The sequence below is a fragment of the Athene noctua genome, chromosome 17, assembly GCF_965140245.1.
Source record: "Athene noctua chromosome 17, bAthNoc1.hap1.1, whole genome shotgun sequence".
NCBI classification, from domain to species: Eukaryota; Metazoa; Chordata; class Aves; order Strigiformes; family Strigidae; genus Athene; species Athene noctua.
Genome location: NC_134053.1, coordinates 4,990,858 through 5,014,548, shown reverse-complemented (window position 1 = coordinate 5,014,548; position 23,691 = coordinate 4,990,858). Strand labels below are relative to the sequence as shown.

Below are 23,691 nucleotides of genomic sequence, written 5' to 3'. Positions count from 1 at the left end.
ACATATTGTGCCTTTTGATCATTTGGCTACCTTTGTTTTGTAACCTTTGTCTCAAAAGCAGAGACTTTTTTATCAATATATAAACGCTGTTCATTTAACAGCAAAATGGAATAATATATATTCCACGAACAAAAGATGTTATTTTTAAAGTGCCATTGAAAAAAATTTAGGTGAATCAGAAAATTGCAGGGTTTTAAAAATAATTTAAAATTAAATATACTTGTATTTAAAGTATGTCATTTTGAAACTAAAATTTGAGATACTTCATTTAAAAAGGACTGAATGACTCAGAACTATATTTTGCATCAAATATAATAATTAAATTATTTTCCTTTTGATTTCTCGAGAAATAGCATAAGTGCTTAAACCAGCATAAATCCAGAATAACTCCGCTTTATTGGTGTTATCCCAGTGTTACTGAAAATTCTCTCTTCCCACTTCTTTTGGTTTTTGTATTGTCATTTTTCTATGTAAGAACTTTCATGTAACAGCATGTGATGTAAAAAAAAAAAGGTTGTCTGACTGCAGTTGTAGATTTCCCCTCACCTCCCATTGCTAGATTGGGGAGGGGTCTTTTATTCTAGACAGCTGTATCCAATTCCATTGTTTAACTGATCACTAGCAGTGGGGGGACTCCCTTCTAATGGGCTGTATTTGTAATTTAACTTTGGGATAAATATAGTTAATCTGAGCTAGTACAATGCTTATGACTGCAAAAGTCATGACTACAGAAGCCTCACATTCACCCACTGAGCCACTGAAGAACTTCAGGACCACGCTGACAGATGCTGTGCCGAGCTAGGACTTTATCCCCTGTGGTAAGTAGAACACAGACCCTGGTTACATGTCACATCCTACACCAGAGTGTATTTTAGATACATGCTCAGTCAGACACCAGCATGGAAGTATTTCTGGTGCAACACGAACAGTCCTGGAACCCTGCATTTATAATGTCTTCAGCAGCAGGGGTTTGCAAGCCATGTGGCAGGTAAATGTTGGAAAGGCTTGAGGTGTCCTTTGGTGGCTCCTAGCAGTGGCCACACTGCAGGTAGGACAGTCCTTCCTCCACACACTAGTGTGCAGCCTGAACATACAGCTGCTTGTAGGTACTACAGACAACCAGGGATTTTAGGCCGTAGGTACAAGTTCAAGGACACACCAGTATGACAGTAGGGAGCACCCTTCTTTAGTGATCCTCGGTGCCTGAAGCCATAGCCCTTGAAGGGAAATTTCCTAAACAAGTAAATAAAGCTGCTGTCTTCCGTCACCTATTAATGAGTCAGAAGAGCAGCTTAGCACACCTGTACGTCCCTCAGCACTCAGTGTGCTTATGTGGCACTGACTGGGGATGGAGTTCAGTAACTGCTGCTGTACTTGGCAGAACCGGGGTCACGGAGTCCAGTACACTCCTGTAAGAGCATCGTTTCACTGGTAAACCAATGGCTATATGTTCATGAAAACGTGGTTTCCTCCAATTTCAAGACTAAATTTATTTGTGGTTGATTTATACTCATTTACCATTGTGCAAACAACACTCTTGCTTTATGGTTGGGCAAAATACAAAATAACATGTTTGGAAGAGATGTTAAATTCTAAAAAGGGATTTTTATGTTGTTAGCAATAAGGATCATAGTAGGAATTAATATTTCCTTATGAGGCCTGGATCATTTAAAGAGGAGAGAACATTTGTTAAACAACCCAAGATTTTATTTGACGCACAAGTGCTGCATCCCTTATGAAACAGAAGCATCTCTGTGCTCTATTATTTTCTCTACTTAAAATTAGATTATAACAGATGCCATCCCCTCACTGGCACAGTTCAGTGCCAGCAAACATAAGTCTCTAATCACTTATATAAGCTTGATGTCCTCCTCACTTTCTAGTCTTCCCATTAAAATTCTTGTATTTTGCGGTAATTATATTATACATGTTCCCAGTTGTAGATTAGGATCCAAATGCAGAATTTCCCATAGTTAAGTTTGTCTGGTCTGTTCTAATATCAGAACTGAATTATAAAATTGAAATCCTATCTTGATATACCTAAAAGGTGGGAACTACGGTACGCAAGGCAGTTGTAATTCGGATCTTGTGTTTATTGCACAAGATCCATCACAAGAACATGTGCTTTACTGTTTTTGTTAATTATTATGTTGATTCATTTTTTTTCTAACTGTAATTTTCAACTTACTTCAGTCATTCTTCAGTAAAAAAATGCATGTAATGCATACGAAATGGCAGCTTCAAATCTCCAGCATGTTTTCCTTGTTAAAATTTGGAATAGTTGCTTTATAATGTGCCCAGTGGTTTTCTTTTCTTCTTCCTTTTTTAATGAAACACGGTGTAAAGTTTTTCTCTTTAACAACGGCCTTATGGTCAGAGATGGTTTAGACAAGGTCTGGGGCATCAGACATTGAGCATGGACTTCTTTGTCCTGCTAAATTCTACCGTCAATGTATGAATTAGTGACTCCAGGCTTTTGCTTATTTGCTAGGAAATGTCCTTCCTATTCTACGCGTTTCAATACCACATTTCACCTTCTCATTCTGATAATAATGTGTATTGTCAACCAAGCTGCTGTTTCAGCAACACATTTTCCTTTGAAGTATGTGCTGTTTTGTTGCAGGTTACTTTTTCATATAAGCAATGACAAAAGTAAACCCAGAGCTACTCCTTGATTTTTATTTTCCAGGGTTTATTATTGTATTTACAGTTCCCTGTAAGAAGATACAACCCTTTCCCAGTAAGAGTTCTAATGCCTTTCTATGTTTCAAATACTAACGACCCATATACCCATATGGAAAGGAGAAAGATAACCAGTGATGAAGGAGGTATCTCTAGGGGCTGATGCAGATGAATAGAAAACTTAAATCATTATAAATATTACTGTACTACACTTTGGTACACCCCCCAAAAAAAAACCCTTTCAAAGAAAATATTTAATGTTCCCTAAGTCAAATAAAATTCATAAACAATAGGAAAAGAAATTAACCACATGGGGATTTTTATATCTGTAAAAAATAAGACGACTACTTGGCTGCATTGCACATAGGCAATAAAATTAGATTCATTCAGATCCCTTTTAATGTAAGCCTCGTTTCAGGCTGTAAGCAAGAAATGTCCACTGTGCTTTACAAAGGACGACGACTAGAAAAATCAATGCAAACAAATATCCTTTTCTTTTCTGATTTACCATTTATCATGAGAGATGACAAACAAATGAAGTCTCCTCTGAGTCTGAGCGTAGTTGTATTAGCATTTTGCTAGTACCAGGCAGTATACAAAAACAGCCATCGTGTGTGACACCTCCAACACCTACAGGTAGCTGTTTTAGGGGCACATCCTGGTTTGTGGTGAAACAGGTTTAACTCAGCCAGCCTCTTGTACCTGCTCAGTGATATCAGGTTATCATCTCAGTAACTCCAAGGTTCGACTGTCTTGTTCCTATTGCTGACTGGACTGACTGCTCCACCATCCATAAACAGAAGGCATAAAGGTGATTACAAACATAAGAAAGAAGTTTTACATATTGTCTTGCAGTCTTTCCATATAGTCCCTAAGTTCCTTGGAATCACCAAGATTCATATCTTGGCATACCCATTTAATATTATCATCACTGTCAAATAGAATTGAGTTGGTGTAGGGGCCTCCATCCTCCGGCAGTATCGTTGTGTATGAAGTGAACTTTACTCGCTTCTGCTTTGGTCCAGAAGGATTTATAGGTTCACTTTTAACTTCTTTTTCACAAAGGTACTCAGAAGATCTGAGGATATGATTATGAAGAGTCTTCTGAGAACTCCCATTAAGGAGAAAGTTGCTTTCTTCAAACTGCATTCCTCTGTCAATCATGGTAGTGCACTCCTCTGATGGGAGCGAAATGTCAACTGGGTTTTCCAGCAGTTCAACCTCATTTCCAAGCCAGACCCAATCATGGGAATGGGGGATGTTGCCTTGCTCACTCACAGCAAACCTTTTATGCCTGTACTTCCAAGCAAATGCCACACAGTTAATCAAAAAGACCAAGATTGCTAAGCAGAAAACACACAGCAGGGCATACATGCCAATCTCCAAATCTGTTAATCCTCTTGAAGTCAATGTGAGATCACTGGGATTGTTTTCTCCTGGTATTTCTACTTGTGTAGGGAACCCTGTGAAGGCGGTTGGGTTATTTTGGAGCTGGCCATCCTCCAGGGACTCCTGATCAATGGGAGATATGAAAGTTGTGCTTTTGTTTGCATTGTCCTCGTGACTGAACATGTCCTCATGGGTTTTGGACCATTCTTGTGCTGTCCTCTCTTGTTCTGCAGGTTTCTCTATAGAATTGCTTGCATGGCTTTTAAAATCTCTATCCATATCATCAATGTCATTAGTGCTTCCTTTTTGGTCAGAATCTTTTTGACCAAACTTCACTTTGACACTTCCTTTTCCAACAGCCAGAATGCTCTTCCGCTTAGTCTTCTGACATGGCTCACTGATAACCATTTCAATTTTAATCAGAGGTCCCTGCCCATCCCCTTCCGCCACTACCCCAGGCCATCTGGACTGAAGGTTTTGGTGTGCAGACACTACCATCTCATCCAGTGAAGTGATGGTGATCGAGAAGTCCTTGGAGTCATAGATATCTAATGGTGTCACTGACCCATCACTGAACAAAATCCAAGCACTGACTATGGCTTCCTGGGGGGAAAGAGGATGGGGAAAAAAAAAAATGTATGAAAGGTGAGAGAGCACATATCAGACACTCAGTTGTTTTAAGTCTGTTTGACATTGGCAAAATAAATACACAGCTTAACTTCAGTTTATTTTGGTTTTTTAAAGAAGAAAACCAAAATGTCTACTTTGCTTCTCATTTTCTTCTTTCAGATTTGCATCCTCTAGACCACTTATGCATTTATCTCAGGAACTATCAAAGACACAGTCATCTAAATTTAATAAAAGGGGTTGACAAAAATATTTGACAATTCTTTTTTTTCACTCTGAAATGAGAAGCCTTTTTTTGAGTGCCTGGGCTTCATGATGAAAATAATCATATTTCCAAAGTTAATTAATTTTATAAAGGACCTAGGATGAGGAATTTCTGTAATACTGCATTTCTAATGACGTATTTAATACATGCAGAGCTGTTATGTGTCAGAATGGTGATCCCATTCAGCCCACTAAAACAAACTAGGTTAAGAACACATCTCAATGGAATATTTTAAATTTTCTGCCATGCTTTCAAGTATACAAGATTATGTGAAATATACAAAAGTGATTGTAGTCTTTTCCGGCAACTATAGAAACACTCACAAACCCACCCTTTTTAAGGTTGTTTTGACCAAAACAATTTGTCACATTACTGTAAATTGCTAGTGATAAAAAGATAGTTACACTTTCCCTAGTGATACAGCATCTCAATTCTACAATAAATACAGTAAAAAAGATGTATGCAATTTATTCTGATGTCTCATTGAAAGCTATTTAATTCCTCAGATTATACAGTTTGAAGTAAACACAAACTTGTCCAATTTCAGCAATGCAGATCATGAAAACTTCTGTACATGCAGCCAAAAGTCCTTTTGGCTGAACTGACTTTGTGAGACTCTTAAGGCATGGGGTTTCTACCTCTGCTTACATAGCTAAGCTGTATTTTCCTGTAGAAAGAGTATTTTGAGTGGCACGTACATGCTTTCTACAGCATTACGTACGCACAGACATGTCCATCACTTTTCAGACCTGCACAGCACAGGGAAGCTAGTTCTGAAGAGTTTACTGGTCATGCTGTATCGTGTTTGCACCTGTAGGCATTGGTCAGTAGGATGAACAGCCTCTAATATATGACATTACTGATTCTCACAAAGTCGTACATTATATGTGCTGTCTAAAATTTGCAGCAAGTAGCTTTTCCTTAGCTTCTGACAAAGCACAGTAAACAAATTAATTGTGTATACTGTTTTGGATCATACCTGTTTTGGAGTATGCAGGATATCATACGCAGAGGTGGTAGAAACGAGAGCTCTCTTACTTCCTTTGCTGATTTGTAAGGAGAGGGACAAGCCTGAAACTAGTTGTACTCCTAGATCTGTAATGGTTACACGGTCATCTAGAACTATCACGGTCTTCTCTGCCAAGATGGAGTCAGAAAGAGGTGACAGAACCTTGAAAGAGAAAGCAAATGCCTTGTGTGAAATGGCAACTAACTGCGTGGTAAAGCAAGATTAGACTTTAATAGGCATAACACTTCAAAATAATCTTGGGTTAGTCACACCCATGTATAAGCTATAATTGATGTTTCCCCTAAGACATTACACTCATTTCCTGCTAAATTACTTTATTTACAAAAATAATTTATTAAAATAACCAATCACTTCAAAATTTCAGCTTCATCTCAACAATGGGGTATAAATTAAATTAAATGGACTTTAAAAAAAAACCATCATTTTTTGTGTGCTCTGTAAAACCTCCTATTAATACAGTATAGCACAAAACGTAGTGTAAGACACTGGTTAATGCTGAAACTCGGTAAGGGAATAAAAAAGTGTACAAAGCCTGGCTGATAGGAACTTGGCCCAACGGCGTTATAGAGACAGAGGACCTGAATGAAATGAAAGTGAGATTTGCAAAAAGACTTTGAAAATCCCACTGGGTGCCTGTCTGCATTTTTCAATGCCAAAGCAGTCCTGTCAGTTTGCTCTAAGATCTTGTTTCTAACATGCTTAGAAGGAGACAGTCATCCTTCTACTGATGCCAGAAATAGCTGGTTCAAGCCCAAAATATTTGAGGTGTGAATTGTCTAAACTAACAAGAAATCTACAGTGTAGCCATCACCATCAGAGCTAGTGGCCTTCTGCTCTTCTGTAGTCACTGGAGTGAAAGAGACATTTTAAGGGCAGAAATCCTTTGACCTTTTTGTGATGTTTGTTTTAGGCTGAAAGGAGCTGAGCCCTAAAAGTACCTGTTTCTTTGTGTTGACTACAAAGGAAACTTAGTGTGACTGGACCATTATGGATATTTGCAGTTAATAAGAGCCCTAATGCTTGTATTCCTTTATTTTGATTAAGAAATACGCATGAAGTTAGATGGAAAGACAGGTAGTGAACATGAATACTCTAAAGGTTTTCTGACGGTTATTTTTATGTCCTTTTTTTGTGCTTCATTTTGTGAACATAAAGGGATTAACTTTTCAAAGACATTTAAGCATATAAAGATGCATGTAGGTCTTTGTTAAAATTTCCGAACAGTTAAATTCATAAGGTACCACTTAAATGAAAAGAAGCTAGTTGTGTGCATCGTGTAACCTGTTTCACTGTGTTGCGAGTCACATTAACATGGAAAAATCCCTTCAGAAGTTTCACTTAAAGGTATTTTATGGAAGTGACAAATAGCAAAAATGAAAACCCATTCAAACTTCCTTCTATGTTTAGCATGTAAATTTTTTCAGCTTGTTTTTTTCTGAGAGCAATTAATTTTATACGCTAACTAGATATTGTGTGTCTGCATGTGTGTGCATCCAGAACTCTCCCTACGGAAGCTGCAGATACATCTTAGGCCGTACCTGGACCGTGGTGATGCCATGCTCACGACCAACCAGAACTCGGCCATCTTGAAGCTTGGCAATCTTGGGTTCTTCTACCTTCATGAAATCAGTCACAAGGTCAGTGATGTCAAACTGCCACTCAGAGCCTAGCATATAGGTCAAGTGGCCTCCAAACTCAGAGGATTCAGCTACAAACTGTGTGAGAACTCGCACCATGGCATGCTGATACTGGAGGGTACAACCTCTTCCTTTTTTCTCATCATCCTCTTCGTCCTCACTGTCACGGGTAGGCCTGTAAATAGATCCAGGTTTGTTATCTGCATTGCTATGATCTCCCTACAACACTGCAGAATTTCCATCGCATGGTACGTTCAATTAGATTAATATTATCATCATCTGCTGCTGTGAGAGAAATAAGGAAACCAGATTTTGGATGTGTAGGTTATTAAATCTTAGTGAGATGCTTGCACAGCTTTTTTGTGCTGTACGATTTAAAAGCTACTGTCACTTCTGTTAGTGAATTCTTTCTTCGAGTGGGATCCCCAAGCAACTTGAAAATATGTCTGCCATTGCTGAGGTTTCAGTGGAACCACTGCTTGTTCACCGTGTCTCCAAGTGGCAGTCAAATCTTGCAGAAGGCTAAAGAAAGCCGTGTGAAATGGTTATGAGAGGGCAGTTCTGGAACAACCCCCTGTAACAGCTCAGCAGGGATGGGAGAGGATGTTTCAACATCCTGCTTCCACCTTTGCCCATAACGTTTGTATCACTTGGCTCATCTCTTCAAAACTACTCTAACACATTCGGGATTCCCTGCTTAGGTAATGTCACGCCACCTTACCCCACATCTCTAGCTCATAGGTTCATTAAGCCTTCTGCATCTGAGAAATATACCATGATTTCACCTTAAATGTCATACAGTTCATGCAAGCGCTGGTATATTTAGTCATGTCATGACCACATGGGGCTTCCAAACATCCAAATTAGGCACTTAAGTTACCACTTAGGACATCAGTTACTCAGATTGCACCACACCAGACTGGTGAGACTGCCACTCACCCCATAGAAACAACTGCAGCATTAGACACACTTTCTTTAACATTTTCTAACCATCTGTCCCCCTTGCAAAATATAACCCATGACAAAATAACAGCTTTCCATAAACCTTATATAAGGCATCGCAGTGATTTGTACATGATAGCAGTGCTGTCACACCTCACAGAATTTTGTCTGGTTTAAAACCCCGTATCCCATCAGGGGGTTTTGGGGGTTTTTTTTTGGTTGGGTTTTTTTTTTGGGGGGGTGGGAGTGGTGGTGGTGATGCTATTGTTTATTCCTTGGGACAAACACATGGATTCTCTTGCCTCTTTCAAGTCAGGTATTAAGCACTAGGTGGTCACACTTTTACTCATTATGGCCCCATGCTGTGGAATTCATTGCTCAGAAATAATTTGCCTTCCTCCTTTACTTATTTATTGAGCCTGAAGTCACCTCTATAGCAAGGGTGAGAAATACAAGCTAAGTCTCTTATTTTTCACAGTATTTTGGGAAGTAGTTTTGTGTTTACTGTGTTCCTTTATCTTCTCCTTTGAAATACCAGCTATGAAAAACTATTATAAAACAGAATTGCTTTTGTTATAAATTGTTTTATGACAAAGTTGGCAAACAGTAAGCTGAAAACATATCTAAGAAAAGCCCTTGTGCTCTTCAAAATGATAGAAAGTCCTGGTGTTACAGAATCTAATGCACTGGAAATACCTTTTCAATGCATCACTTGTTGGCTGAATATATGTATTGGGCCTCAAGTGAATGGCATTTGGTACAGCCTTTTTGGTTTTGTGCGTGTAAAACAACAGTGTCCATCATTAGTCACTGACTGAAACATCATTAAATAACCACTGAATTGTTAAGAAAAAAACAGAATCCTAGAATAGGGTTTATATTACACAAAGAAATTAGTCTTATAGAATTATATGACTAGCTGGGTATTTCAGGGAAACTTTCAATTGTTCTCTCCTTCCCAACATAAGTGTCAATCTGGACTACAAGCTGAAGCCAGCCAGTCAGCAGAACAACCACAAGGGAAGTGCTAGAAGGGGGATATTGATAGACCTTACATGGCCCATGCCTATTTAGATTGCTTTTGGCTTTATAATGCTATAAAAGAGTTTATGAATTCCTTAATGTTCCCACTTCCAATTTATTCCGGTATTCTGACCCTCTTCAACTCATCTAAACCAGAACCCAGCTCTGAATAATCTCAGATTTTGGGAAAACCAGGTTTAGATCTGAGATTTTGGGATTTGACCCTCTTCTAGTAATACAGACAGTAACATTAGTACCTGTGCAGAATTGGAGATAAATGTGCAGTAGGTATTCATGTAAGAAGTACTTATGGGATTTCAGGGAAAAGAGCCACAGAACCAGCAGGAGCCAGTTTTTGTATGGGAAAAGAGACACAGAACCAGTGTTCTGTGACTTGAAGAAAAATGTTCACGTGTTCAACATTCATGCTGACTTAATTTTTTTTGCACAACTCTGTTTTCTGTTTCTGTTACATAAGCAGATGGTTTACTCATCCAATGTGTTACTGTTATTCATATTTAATTCTGTGCTTATTTATTTCTACTTTCACTGTTTAAAACTTTAGACTACTGGACTGTTTAAGAGAAAATATATTCAAAATAACTTTGAGGGAAAGAATTTTTCAGCCCCAGTCCCATGCAGCTCATAAATGTGAGTTGTGGGACAAATGACCAGAGAGAAGGAGTGCACAAGGGCACAGAGGGAGCACTCCTGCCCTTATTGACAGGTTTAAGACTGGTGGGCAGCCCAACCACAAAAAGATGATTCAAATCCAACTCTTTCCTTGTGGTATCTCTAACAAACAAAGGTTAGGGCTCCATTTTGTTACAAAAACATCTACAGATGTTATCAATAGTATCTGTATAATTCTCCTTAGAAATGCATGGTGTCTATTGCATGCAAATGTGGAACATCAGAAAAGCATCCCTAAACCTGGAATGGACACGGCACTTAATGTCAGTGCAAAGTAAAAAGAGAGGTGTTTGAATTTTCAATCCAAGCTTTGCAAGTCTGCTCTACCAGGTATCAACTTAACTTCTTTTTTTTGTTTTCAAACAAATTATATCCATTTCCACTTCAAAGCCACAAATTCATGATTCAGTTAGTAAGTCAGAGCATTTCAGTGTTTTGTCTCCATGGGTGAAACAAAATGTTTGAGATCCACTGAATTGCATAGTTCCCTTTAGAGTCTTAAACTTCAGTGTTTTCAGAAGGCTTAAAATCCTTCATTAAGGAGTGAACTCATTTTGTTTTTAAGACGTGTCCTCATGAATATGAGCTACTGCTGCATATTGTACCTGTTTTCCCCTTGGTCATCTCCAAGGTTAGCTCTGGATATCTCTCAGAATCCTTATCCTACTTCCACTGCTTGGCAAACTTGCTTGTAAGATTTTTTTTGCTATTCTGGCATGAACCAAGGTTGCCAGTATTACATTTCATTTCCATTTTACACAGAGAAAGCCTTTGCCAGAGAGCTGAGTTAAAACAGCAGCCCTGTTACAAGGGTGCCTGCTAGCACTGATCTAATCAGTGATCTGCCAACTTTATATTACAGACCCTGTTTAAGTATGTCTCTTTTAATTTGCACCACTCTCAAACCAGGCATCACTTTCTTGGGCCAGATGCTAATTTCCTGTTTAAAAAACCCTAAAGAAATCAGCTTTGCTGGGTTTGAATTTGAAATACTCATTAAAAAAGTCATGTATTTAAAAAACATTTGCAACACCTCTAATTGAAAAAAAAATAAATCTATTTCAGGTACAAAATACAAGCCACCAGAAGTTGATTTAGTGGAAGCTTCAGAAATAAGAAGTTGCACATAGCTCCACTCACAGAAAGAAATGCAGTTTGGTACCTTTACAGATCTTGAAAATACGATCTACCTATTAACAAAAATCTCTGTGGCCTTACCTCCCTAGAACATTAAAGTCAATTAACTAAACGAGTGAATTTACAGCGTGTTCAAGCTTTGTGTGGATGTTGTTATTCAATAATGGAATGGTTTGAATCTGGTTTTACTTAATTCACCTTAAAGTATGGCTTTATCTCTGAGTGGCAGCACTCACACAGCGATTTAGCTAAAGTAGATTATTTTTTCCTGCATTTAACTTTGGTTAACTTTCCTGCTTTTGCCTCTAGTACTAGACAGGACCAAAGTAGAGCTACCACCTAATTAACCATTAGTTTGACAGAGTGCCATTCCTAAGCAATACCATGTCTGGTTTAACTCTGTTTCATAGGTTTTGAAGGTTAATGCTGCTCAGAGGTTTGCAGCACCATGACTTAGTAATGGCTTCATCAGCTATTGTTCAGTAAGGCCAGATGCTGGTAAAAGTCCAGTCAACTGTGTGCCCGATACCGAAGCACGTGCTGGAGTCACACCGTGTGATGTCTGCCTCTCTGGGGGCCTCATGAAAACAATGTACTAGCCCAGGTGCAAATATTTACTTAGATTTCCAGTCTTGTTCTGTGAGACTTTAGCCATGCAATTCCTATTAATGCAAGCTGAAGCCACTCATCCCATGTAAATGTATGTGCATAGAGACTAGCTAGTGCAGGAACTTCAAGAAAGTAGTAATTATTTTCAGATGTATGAAGGATCAAAATGTTCTTGTTTGACTATCAGAGTCTGCCTGGACCTCTTCACTCTAATATTTGACTTTAATTTAACTATACACCTTTCATTTTCTGAGACTTTGGGGTTTTTTGCAGCCCATTGCAGGAGGAGAGTTTCCGTCAGCCCATGCTCGTTCGAGGACCATGTACCATGCAGTGAGTTTTGATCCATGGAGCTGGCTGCCATCTGGAAAGGGAGGCTCTTCCTATCTGCAGCAGCACACACCATAGATCAAGTTCCCCTCTGGATAATAATAAAGGTTTGCCATATATTTGCAGACTGAACTGGTAAGCTGTATTGCTGCTCTTACGTAGGGGAGACTAGGGTTTTTTTTCTAGTTTCTGGCATAAAAATGCCTTTCTGTTCCTCTCATGAGTTCCTGTTCTTACAGCAGTTCGGACCAGGTGAGAACTGACATGGTCCAAACTGAGCTAGGAATGTGGCATTTGTAAAATTTTTGTAAAGATCCTGTCTTTTTTATGGCTCTGTGAAATTATTCAAGAAGTTAGGCAAGCAAACATGTCAGTAATCACATGTATTTTACAGTTATAAACATGACAGTGTTTACAGGGAGAAGCAATACATTTTATTAGATCAACAAACATCATGGGAAAGAACAGATGTGATTTAGGGCATATAAACACTTTTTCAGGTCTGAACTAGAAGCAGCTATATTCAGATGAACAGCCATGCTGAGGCAGTAGTTTCACAAGCATTTCTTTTGTCAACAGCACCAATAAAAAACATTTAAAAGGAAACCCAGTTATATTTTGCCATCTGGCTCAGCCCCTCAGACAACTGAACCAGCACAGCCACGCTGAGCATGTGGGAACGACGCCGTGGGGGAGCCAGAGGAGATGAAGGAATGTTTGGAGGTTGCTGAAGTGTCTCTGCACAATCCCTCTCAGAAATGCTCAAAAATTTTACCTTCTGTATGTTGATGAATTACTTTATAGCAACATTTAGTTCTCGCCAAGAAGACAAGGGCGTGGTGTGAAGATACCAACCCTAGTGGACAGGAGATGAGTAGAACATTGCTTTGTCTCTGGTGAGGTGAGGAATGAAGACGCATTACAATCCTGCCATGACTAGACCCGAGGATAGTGATATAGTTTCAGTTGACCTGTGGGCCATGTGCAACTGAACCTAAATTTAAGACTACCTAAGCCTGTTGGCAGGGAGTTAGATGCCCTCTCTAATTTCCTTTAAGGATACGTATCAGAAACTGCATACAAATTACTGGCTCTTACACGAAAATAAAGTTGAAGCAATGCTGTGGTGACCACTTCTGCTGGGAAATGCTTGGATTTTGTTTTTTTTTTTAAAAAGATTAAAGCACTCTCCTCTCTTTCAAACCTGTCCTTGGGTATCATACAAGACAACCTTCTCACTGTACAGCACTAAGACTGCATTGTACATACCAGGTGGGTATACCTGTGAAGAATTACAGGCTGAGCCATTGTTCAGAATAAGCAAGCGTGTCCTTCTGGATATATCACAGAAGGAGGATTCAGGAAACCAACCTGCAGCTCCTAATTATAGTCCAAATATCTTGTCTGCTTCAGGTCACCATTTAAAAAATCATCATAAAAACTCCCCCATGTTTAGGATATTGGAAAACATGTAGCTATGAAGGAGATAGAGATATAAGGAGATTAAAAATTAAAGGGGGACAAAACCACAAAAAAAACAAAAGGAAAAGCCACTACATCTCAGGTCAAACCCATCCAAATTTTAAAATAAAGGAAATGTAAAACCCTTATGTACAAAGCAAATGTCAGAATGAGACCAACTAATGCTAGTCCTAGACTGCTTGTCCCAAAGTTAAAAAAAAATCCCCATGAATGTTCCATAAAACAAGAGATAATTTATTTCTAGTTGAAACCTTTCCCATTCACAGAGGCCTGGACTGCTGACACACAATGTCATAAACTACCAGCTGCAATTCTGGGGACTGATACAATGTCCATACTTTCTCCTCCACCCCTCACAGAAAATGCTTGCTGAAGACGTGCCAGCAGTTCAGATGCAATCTGAGCAGCAGCAAACTCGCACCGCTTGCCAGCTTGCAAACAGAGCAGACTCTCAGACCATTATCTTTATTTCAGCTGGCCAAATAAATCAGAACTAGACACCAGGGGGTAAATTTCCAGCACTGTGTGTAATGGGTTTAAAGTCAGAATGTCCACGACCGTTAACCACAGTTGAATGTCTAACTCACTGAGCTTGCTGCCGCAAGTTTACTCCTATAATAAACATCAACAGCCTAATCCTGCAGCCATTTACTCGGCAAAATCCCCACTGGTTTTAGTAGGAGCTGCGCCTAAGGGAGTGTTACAGCACTAGGCATGTTACAGGCAGAAGAAGGTAAGTTAAGTGAAACTTTAAGCAGCCGGCATATGCTCATTCCTCACCTAGCACATCTCGTCCTGCCATAAATGGCAACTTTGCCTTTATCACTGAAGCAAACACATGAATTTCTCTCGTGCCAGATTCTCACCACCTCTTCTGTCATAGCCAGGAAAAACGTCCACATAGCCAAGAGGTCAGTCAGTCCCCTTCTCTGGACCTTATTAGCTGAGTATCCTGTAAATCGTGTCCTATTACCCTTAGTTTTATGCCCTCATAAAGTGTTAGATAATTCCACTCCCCTGCTGTCTGTTTGGGCTCTTTAAGGCTCTTCAATAGCTGAGATGTTCTCCTGGGCAAAGCGAGCGCTCTAGCTAGAACTGCCACAGTGTTTAGCACAACAGTTACTGCTGCCAGAAATGCTTTTTCACTGTATTATAAATCTGAGCTGGTGTCATGCCTTGTTCTCCAGTAGTATTTTTCAACTTAGCCTGAAATCCACCCATATAGCAGTGTTCCTGGAAGTTCTTAATCTTACAAATTGTCCAAATGATGGTTGGATACCTAGAATGGATATTTTCAGGAGGGAATGATGGGAACAGAGCTTAAAATCCCTGCCCTCCTCCTCCTCCTTTTTTTCCCCATCCACATTTGTCCTGACAGAGCCATTCATCAGAATATAGTCTTCAACAGGAGCATCAGTGTTATTTTGTCTAATTCAGATCTGCTAAGTAATGCTTGAGCTTGGTCTGCATCTGTACAGAGACTGAGTACTCATCCAAAGTCACAGAACCCTAGAACGGTTTGGGTTGGTTTAAATATCATCTAGTCCAACTCCCCCCCCGACTCCCTCCTTGCCCCTATGTTATTTAGCACTGTAGACAGAAATTTAAGCACTGGCGGTGCTGAATATCACATGCACACAATATTCCATACAAGATGGGAGAGGTCCAGGTCCTTTTCCTCAGATTTGCACATCAGAGTGTATGATACGATTCCCTGAGATTATGTGGAATTGATGAATGTTTCAGGTAAAGCCACTGACTTTTAAACTGTATAGATCAGGATAAAATGTAGCCTACTGATGTCATTGTTGGATGTTTTAATGAAGGCTAAGACAGACTGCAAAGCTAATTTTAAACAGGAGAGTTTAGATTCTGAGAAATACTCTAAAAATTCATTGTGTTCTAAAATCAGAGGCCCTGGGCACGTACGTGGACTGTGCCAGTGCTGTAAGCATACCTTTTATTGGAGGTGACGGGTATCCTCCAGCCTTTGATCTGGCTAAGCTCTGTATCAGAGATCTCTATCTGTAGTGGGAGCCTTGGAACCCAGACCGTCACTTCTAATTGGGTGGTAAAATGCTGATAAGTGAAGTTAACAATAGTATCCACTTTGCTTTTCATTTCCTTGCCATTGACGAAGATGGAGTCACATCTGTCAGAAACCTTAAAAAAAAAAAAAAAGGAAAGAAGAAAGATTAATTAGGAAATGAATAAAAGTTCCTGAGGAAGCACGAGGAATGATACATCAGTCCAAAGACAACACTGATAATGTGAGTCATGCATATTGCATTTTCAGTTTTCTAATTAGTAGCAAACAGTGATAAATGGACCCCAGGGAAACAGTTTTGCTTTCCTCAATGGATACTACTCAAACTACAAAAATAATTTAATGATGTTATATAACCTATGTGAATCTTTTATACTAGGCAAATTAAACTCTTCATGAATCAAACTCCATGTGCACCCAAGTTTATGTTTACAACTTGCTTAAAGAACCTGGAAAAAATAGGGCCATATGTTACTAAGAAAAAGACTGACTCAGAACTATAAAACAGAATCCTTTCCTTTTTCCTTGAGCACTCTGATGCTGAAATCCCCGTATGGCTCATGAGCAGAAGTGCAGCAGAAGCATTAATTTTTAGAACTTCTCAGTAATTGTTTTAGCAAAATGTATTCATAGTTGCTTTGTGTCATTATATGAAATTACTGCCAAAACTAGCACGTGGGCTCTATGCTACAACTCACCTACCATCTTGGTATCAGGGATCCTTTGGCACAAAATGAAGGTCCTGAGCACAGATCCTATTTATAGAAAGAACGTGACGTAGCAGCACATTTGACCTGCATCCTGGAAAGAGAGAACTCCTCCTTCATGAGGTATGTTTTTTAATATATTTATGAACGTGCGTGTGTGTGTACTTTTAGATTTTATATATATATTTATACACACACACACATTTATATTCATGTATTACATGTTTATATATACGTATATACATGTATATATGTGTCTGTATGTACGTGTATGTGTATCCATATACAGGTTTGCATTCCACTTTGTAGCGAGAGAGAGGTGATAGTCTCCAACAGAGTCCATGTACTGTGGTTTTAATCTTTTAAAACCATGGCTCATGAGATGTAGTTGTGTTACTGAAATGGACTTTGTTCTCTTGTCAGGACTGTTCTGTCATGTTCTATAATGCAGTGGGACTCAGATCTGAAGGGATTCTGGCTAAGCCAGTGATTAAATCCTGGGTTACTGGAGTTACTGTGATAACTCATATAGACTTCAGCGGGGAATACGCTGAAACACAAGCTGAGTTTGCTCTGCAAATGTAGCTCAAATCTTTTCTAACATTAACAGGAATTAAGGGTTACTGAGCCAAGAAAAATTACAGAAAATGTGTAGTGGCCCATTTTTTTTCTCAAAGGCAGTCCTCACATACAACTGACTTCTTGAAATTAAGTTTGTCCTGCTTTAAATCTTGGAATAACATCATTTTTCCCTTGAGCTCTAATATATCACTGTTAGATGGACAACACCCGAGTTCCACTATCATATGGAGCACATTTAAATAACAAAATTTTGCCTGATTGGCTCTCATAATGCTTTTAAGATTTATAGACAAATTGCCTAAGAATCAGCTCAGAAGCAAAAGAATACAAGCAACTTTTACGCAGGTCATTCAGTGACAAGTTCTATTTCCAGAATTATTGTGACTGTGAAAATTACAGCAACTCTTAAGCCAAGCATGGAAGGAGAAACATTTGGGAAACATTGTGCCTGTTGGTATATATCCACTGAACATCGACCATACCAGATTCACTCTCAGTGAGACCATGCAGCCAAACTTTTCAGGCCTTTTATAACATCACTGTACAACTAAGGTCATTCTCCTGTACTGCTTATTATTATTGTCAAGTGTCTTGGGATTCTTGATAGAAAAGCTCACTGTCTGATGTTTTTCTCTCCATATGCAGTATCTATATAGAAAGTAAAAGAGCTGCACTTCCATGTTTGCCATTTTCAAGTCAGCTTCCGAGATCCTAATCAAAGTACTGAAACTACAATCAATTGCTTTTTCACAAAGGGACTAAGCCAGGTTATGAGGGATGAGGCAAAGGAAACTAAGTCACTCTTCTGGAAAGAATACTCCTTCCACTTAAATGCTTAATGAGTACAATAATTTTTAAAAATAAATAAATCTAGCTATCTGATAAAGACCTTAAAGTGGACTCCAGGCTCAGGAGTACCACAGATGAGATGGAGCATACTCAGAATCTTTGTTTCCCCCTCACAATGTGTCACAGGTGTGTTTGGAAAGTTTAAGCATAACCTTAAGCAAGCCCATTAATTCAAAGAGCAGTTGAGATTCTAAATTATAAAACCCATATCTAGGGAGTTTTGTGAGAATTACTACAAGACAAATAATTAAGTGTCCTGGTTTCAGCTGGGATAGAATTAATTTTCTTCCTAGTAGCTGGTACAGTGTGGTGTTTTGGATTTAATGTGAGAATAACGTTGATAACACACCAATGTTTTACTTGTTGCTATGTAGTGCTTATCCTAAGTTCAGGGGTTTTCTGATTCCTATGCTTTGTCAGCAAGGAGGAGCACAAGAATCTGGGAGGGAGCATGTCCAGGACAGCTGACCCCAGCTAGCCAAAGGGCTATTCCACACCATGGGACGTCACACTCAGTATAGAAACTGGGGGGGTTGGCTGGGGGCGGGTCGCTGCTCGGGCATCGGTCAGTGGTGGTGAGCAATTGCACTGTGCATCACTTCTCTTTCTTGGGTTTTATTTCTCTCTTTGTTATCTTCATTATTATTATTATCATCATTATTAAACTGTCCTTATCTCAAGTCATGACTTTTACTTTCTTTAAATTCTCCTCCCTGTCCCACTGGGAGGGGGGAGGAGTGACTGAGCAGCTGCGTGGTGCTTAGTTGCTGGCTGGGGTTAAGCCACAATATTAAGAAAACTCTAAGAGGGAGGGATAAACATCCAGACCAGATCAGGGGAATAACTAATATCTGACATGACAGCGGCTAATATTTTAGATTCTCTTCTTTGCTGCTTAAAATGTTCTTGTCTTCTTGTCAGTGGGCAACAAAGGTACTAAATTAGGGAACTGAAAGATGGACTTTAATTGTAGCTGTAAAAATATCAGGCTAGGCTTACAAATTTCATAGATTATTTGTCTAGGCAGAGCCATTCAGTCATTTATATACTGACCAAGAGGTAAATATAAATCAGTATATATAACTATGCTATAGAAGTTCATCCAGTGGCCTTGTGTAGAGTCCAGAGCTCATGTTTCACTGAAGTCTATCTTCTAAAAAATAATTCAGCCTCGATTAGAAAACTTTAAGGGAGGCATTGTTGTTTCAGTTCTCTATCTGGATTTACTCCATTAGGTCCAAGCAAACCAAATAATTTAAAGGAAAGTTAAGTTTGGGCAAATAAGGGTGAAAACTAGCTGAATTCAGCGGAATCCCATGATGAAGCACGTGAAACCATGACTGCTCTTAACCGTTCAGGCTAGACTAAAGCTCACCTGAGGAAGCCTCTGTTACACTGACATGCATTTAACTACTGCCGTGTTTCATTCACTGCACCTTACAGCAGTTGTTACTTGGAAGTAGATTTGGTTTATCAGAAGGAAATGAGAACCTTGAGCATGTATCGAAAAAGCCCAGCACTTCTATTTCACTTGGGATCTACTACAGGCACAGGACAAAGAATTTGTTTCATCCAGGTCTCGGACGAGAGCTGTGATTTCATGCACTCTCCTCCAAAGTGAAGAGGGAATGAGAAACACACGTTGAGCTTTGGGGACTCTGGCCAATGGCCTACAGCAAATGTTCCCCTTCACTTTCTCCCCTTTTAAGTCTCCTCTACTTTTCTAGTCACACTCTTTACTGCCGGGAGTGGCTCGGGATGCTGCTGGAAGGGGAACTCATACAACAGATGCTGGAGTTTGGGGACTGTGTGCCTGTTTACATCAGAAAGTGCTCAGGTTCGCCACAGGGCAAGCTCTGACACACCAGGGCAACACAGGCAGAGGTACGTTAGCAAGAGACTCAACACACAGGTTTCTTTTGAGCTGCTGGTTCTGAGGGAACAAAGAGGGAAAATGCTCTTAAATCTCCTCTGCAAACACTACCCAGTGAGAAGAAGCAGACTTAGAAAGCCGCCCTCTCATCTAAAATGCACAGAGCAAGTCTGTTTAAAACAGTCTGTCACCATCCATTGTCAACTGCCTGACAAAATCAGAAAGTGTGATTTAAGACAGTTTGCAGCCAGGAGGGCAGGCCGGCCGGCAATGTGCGCCAGTATTCAGGTCGAGAGACAGAGAAAGAGAGCTGCAGTTAACCTCTCTGGGCTTTGAAGCAGGTGGTTGGCTCCAATCCCCACAAGTAATTGTAAAAAGCACAATTTGCCCTGTACAGTCTGTCACAGCCTCCTCGTTTTAGACTAATCCAGTACAAAAGTAGCTAGCATTCCAAAAGGGTAATTAAGAAACTGTTTGATGTTCAGGTCAGCAAAGGTTTATACATGCTTTGGGTGAACAGGCAAAATGGGGGGGAATGTGAACGGACAAGAAAACAAATAACGCCTGCTGCGTGGATCATCTTTACATGCAGGTCTGATTCCAAAGCTCATACCTTACCCTCGGCTTGCAGGTCACTTTGTGAGGAGCCTGAATGCAGCAGATGTAACAGAAAGCAGTCGCAAGCCTTGTGGCTCTTAACCACTCAGGAGCTTTTCAGTTAAAGACTTTACTGCTGAATGCCTGCTTGGCACAACCTGGTTTTGCCCAGCACTCGCTTGTGTGGGAGCAGAGAGCAGGATGGCTTCAGGAGAGGCCCACCACATGGGCAGCTCCAGTCCGCAGCACGCCGGGGCTTTCCCAGCCCATACCTCATCTCCACGTTCAGCTGTTTTCACCTTCAGACATACCCTTCTCACTGCTACTAACCCGAACCGTGTGTGCGCACACAGCTGTGCATGCGCTTGTATAACGAATTTTAAAGGAAAAACTACCACCCAAATGAATTAATTCTGTTTAATTTGGTATGACGCAACAAGAGTGGTACCAGGTACTGACAAACTGTCCAACGGCACTTTTCGTCTGTGAATTTTTGACACACAAAATCCAACGGATGGTGGCATTTTTACATTTCATTTATAGGAGAGGAAACTGAGGCTTGTGCAGTGTGTGTCAGAATTAGGTCTAACACAGTCTTTCCAGCTGAGAGCTACAGCCATTTCATTATCCAGTCAGGTCCCCAAATGATTTAAATTCAAAGATCAAATTCACCCTTGAAAAGAGGTCCTTTTTACACTTGCTTTCAAAAGAGCCTTCACCAGTACTTCAGCAGAACTGGCCTTTATGAGAGAAGTTTTTTGCCTGGAGTCAAGATCTACTGGCATTTAAAAAACACTTAAGTTTAATGAGAAAGATGTGCAGACTTCTTCAGTTTTGTAACCCTGTTTTTTCAATAGCAAACACCAACCCCTGCCTGAGACAACGCTATTTCTGATGTCCAGCATACGAGGCAGAGCCCACAGCGTGGTCTGGCTGTAGCCACCGGAGTCCTCTGCAAGCAGGCCCAGCCACCACTGGTCTTGGGAGCCAGAGCTCTTGTGGGAGAAGAGGCAGGAATGACAGAGCAGCAAATCACGAACGTTTATAAAAGGTCAGAGGAACAGCGCACAGCGCTGCTCTGCAGTGACCGCGTGAGGGATGCAAAGTCTCGGTATTGTGGCTGAGGCTATAAAGAGAACGATTGTAACAAGATTTTAAAGTGAATGGTGCCTAAAGTAAAAGGCTCATTCTCATAATAATCTTAAAACTGTAATTTTCTGGTATTTCCTCAATGCCGCCTTGTCCACCTTTTCTGCGGCATTGTTCCTGGCATTGTCTTGTTAGCCCATTAGGACAGATTTGCTGAGCTACTTCAAACCCTTACGCTGTGTGTTTCTCTTCTGCCTCTTGCAGCTTTTTATACGGCCACAGCACGGCTGTATCTTTTTTTTTTTTCTGGTTTGGATAATTTTGTACTTTTATTTTTATTACAGTTACATGTTTGCTTTAGAAGCATAGTCTGAAATTACTTCCTCAGCCTGAGGAATCTGGCTTACTGTTTGGGTAATAGTGAAGATAAAAAGGATTATTCTTCTTCCCATCTTCTTACTTCTCCCTCTTTCAAACAGCTAGTTACCTCTGTGCCCTCCCTGGCTCCCTTCCCCTTCTGCACCGTGCCTGCCTGAAGACATTGCTGCAGTCGCTCCTAAACCAACAAAGGGATGACGGTAAGACATGCCTCATGTCTTGAGACAAACAAACAAAGGGTTTTCCCAAACCTTTTTCAGCTATGAAATGCTGGCTTTATTTAAATTCAGAATTATTCCTGATACCAGTCAAGCTAGAAAACGGTCAGACTTCTTGTTTTGGCTGTAGTTGTAATGTTATGTTATGTTATGTTATATGTTATGTTATGTCATGAAGTGTTAATTATTCTAGCGCACAATATTTTCCCATACGCACATGTCAAGTGATAACATAAAAGTAGAAATTTTCATTACTTTTTATTTCCCTTTAAAAATTAAAACTAACTGGCCAAGGCTGAGTTACAGTTCTGCCCCAGAACAACAGGCTGTCTCCTTTCAGGCTTGTGTGGCACAGTCCGGTGTCTCGCCCTGTGCTGGTAACTGAACGCCAACCTCTGCAAAGCACTTCTGGGCCCCCTGCGAGCCCCAGGTTTTCCCTGTACAGGCGGCAGCAGCGCTGTGCGGGACTCCTGCGGTGAGACGTCACCTTGTCCCCCAGGACCCAGCGAGGTGAGAAGCGCCCCGTGAGGAGGAGACGTTGCCCTTGCTTCTGACACCCATGCAGCAATGCAGTGTGACTTTCAAAGCAGCCCTTGCACTGTACGTGTCAAAGCACTGCGTGGGGCCTGCTAGGCACTTACTGTGCATTTACTTCAGCCTCTTCCACAAGCAGGGATTTTTCTGTGCATTCAATTCTGGCAATAGTTCTGCTTCACCCCACCCCAGCTAATTACGTGTACCGGGGTCTGCAGATATCGTCTCCAAGCAATTTGAGGCAAATTGTAGATTAAGAATATACAGAGTAAAGGATGGCAAATGACATGATGCCGAAAATGAAACTAATGAAAACAGAAGTTTTATTCCCCTTTAATTTTAGACATGTGCAGAGTAGTTTTGGAAGTGTCATTTTTGAAACGTTCTTTCCATGTTAATTTGTTTTTATTGGCAAATCAGTTCTTCAAGTACTGTTCTCTAGAATAGCTGCTGTAGTTTCAGATATGTGTTGGCTATAGGAATCCCTCAAGATAAATTCTAAGGTTTGTTTCCTACATAGAAACAATGGCAAGAGTTTAAGTATTCCCCATCCCATGTGTTCGATATGTGTTTGCTTTTCATCTTATCAGTGAATAATAATATTACATGGAAGCAGTATACAAACTGCATGATTCGATGCAGTCCAATAGCTGTACTTACAAATATGAATATAATGATTTTTTTTCATCCTCCCTACTACCAGCTTTCGCTGGAGAAAATTAAAAACTGAAATATGTCAAGATGAGCCTGAAGCATTTCCAATGCTCTTCATCTTAAGTAGTCCTAAAGTGCAACATCAACCTAGAAGAAAACCACATACTTCTATGCTGAAACAAGAGGTATCTCTAATCTTGTTGTTTGGGGAAATTTGGATTGGGGCAGGAAGGTTTGTTCAGCCCCCAGAGCACTGTGGTATCCTGTAACAACAGGCCCGCCACATCATCTGTCAACACGAATATTGCTATGTTTGG

At 40.1% G+C, this 23,691-nt stretch overlaps 1 protein-coding gene across 1 annotated transcript in view; it reads right to left on the bottom strand.

The window, feature by feature from the left end:
- Positions 1-206: 206 nt before the first annotated feature.
- TMEM132B (transmembrane protein 132B) overlaps positions 207-23,691 on the bottom strand; it is a 254,709-nt gene continuing 231,224 nt past the window's right edge. Inside the window, exons 6-9 of the mRNA XM_074921417.1 lie at positions 15,804-16,009; positions 7,532-7,805; positions 5,943-6,134; positions 207-4,674 (exon numbers count right to left, since the gene is read on the bottom strand). Of these exons, the coding sequence (XP_074777518.1) occupies positions 3,520-4,674; positions 5,943-6,134; positions 7,532-7,805; positions 15,804-16,009 (1,827 nt within the window). The 3' untranslated portion in view covers positions 207-3,519. The remainder of the gene's footprint in view (positions 4,675-5,942; positions 6,135-7,531; positions 7,806-15,803; positions 16,010-23,691) is intronic.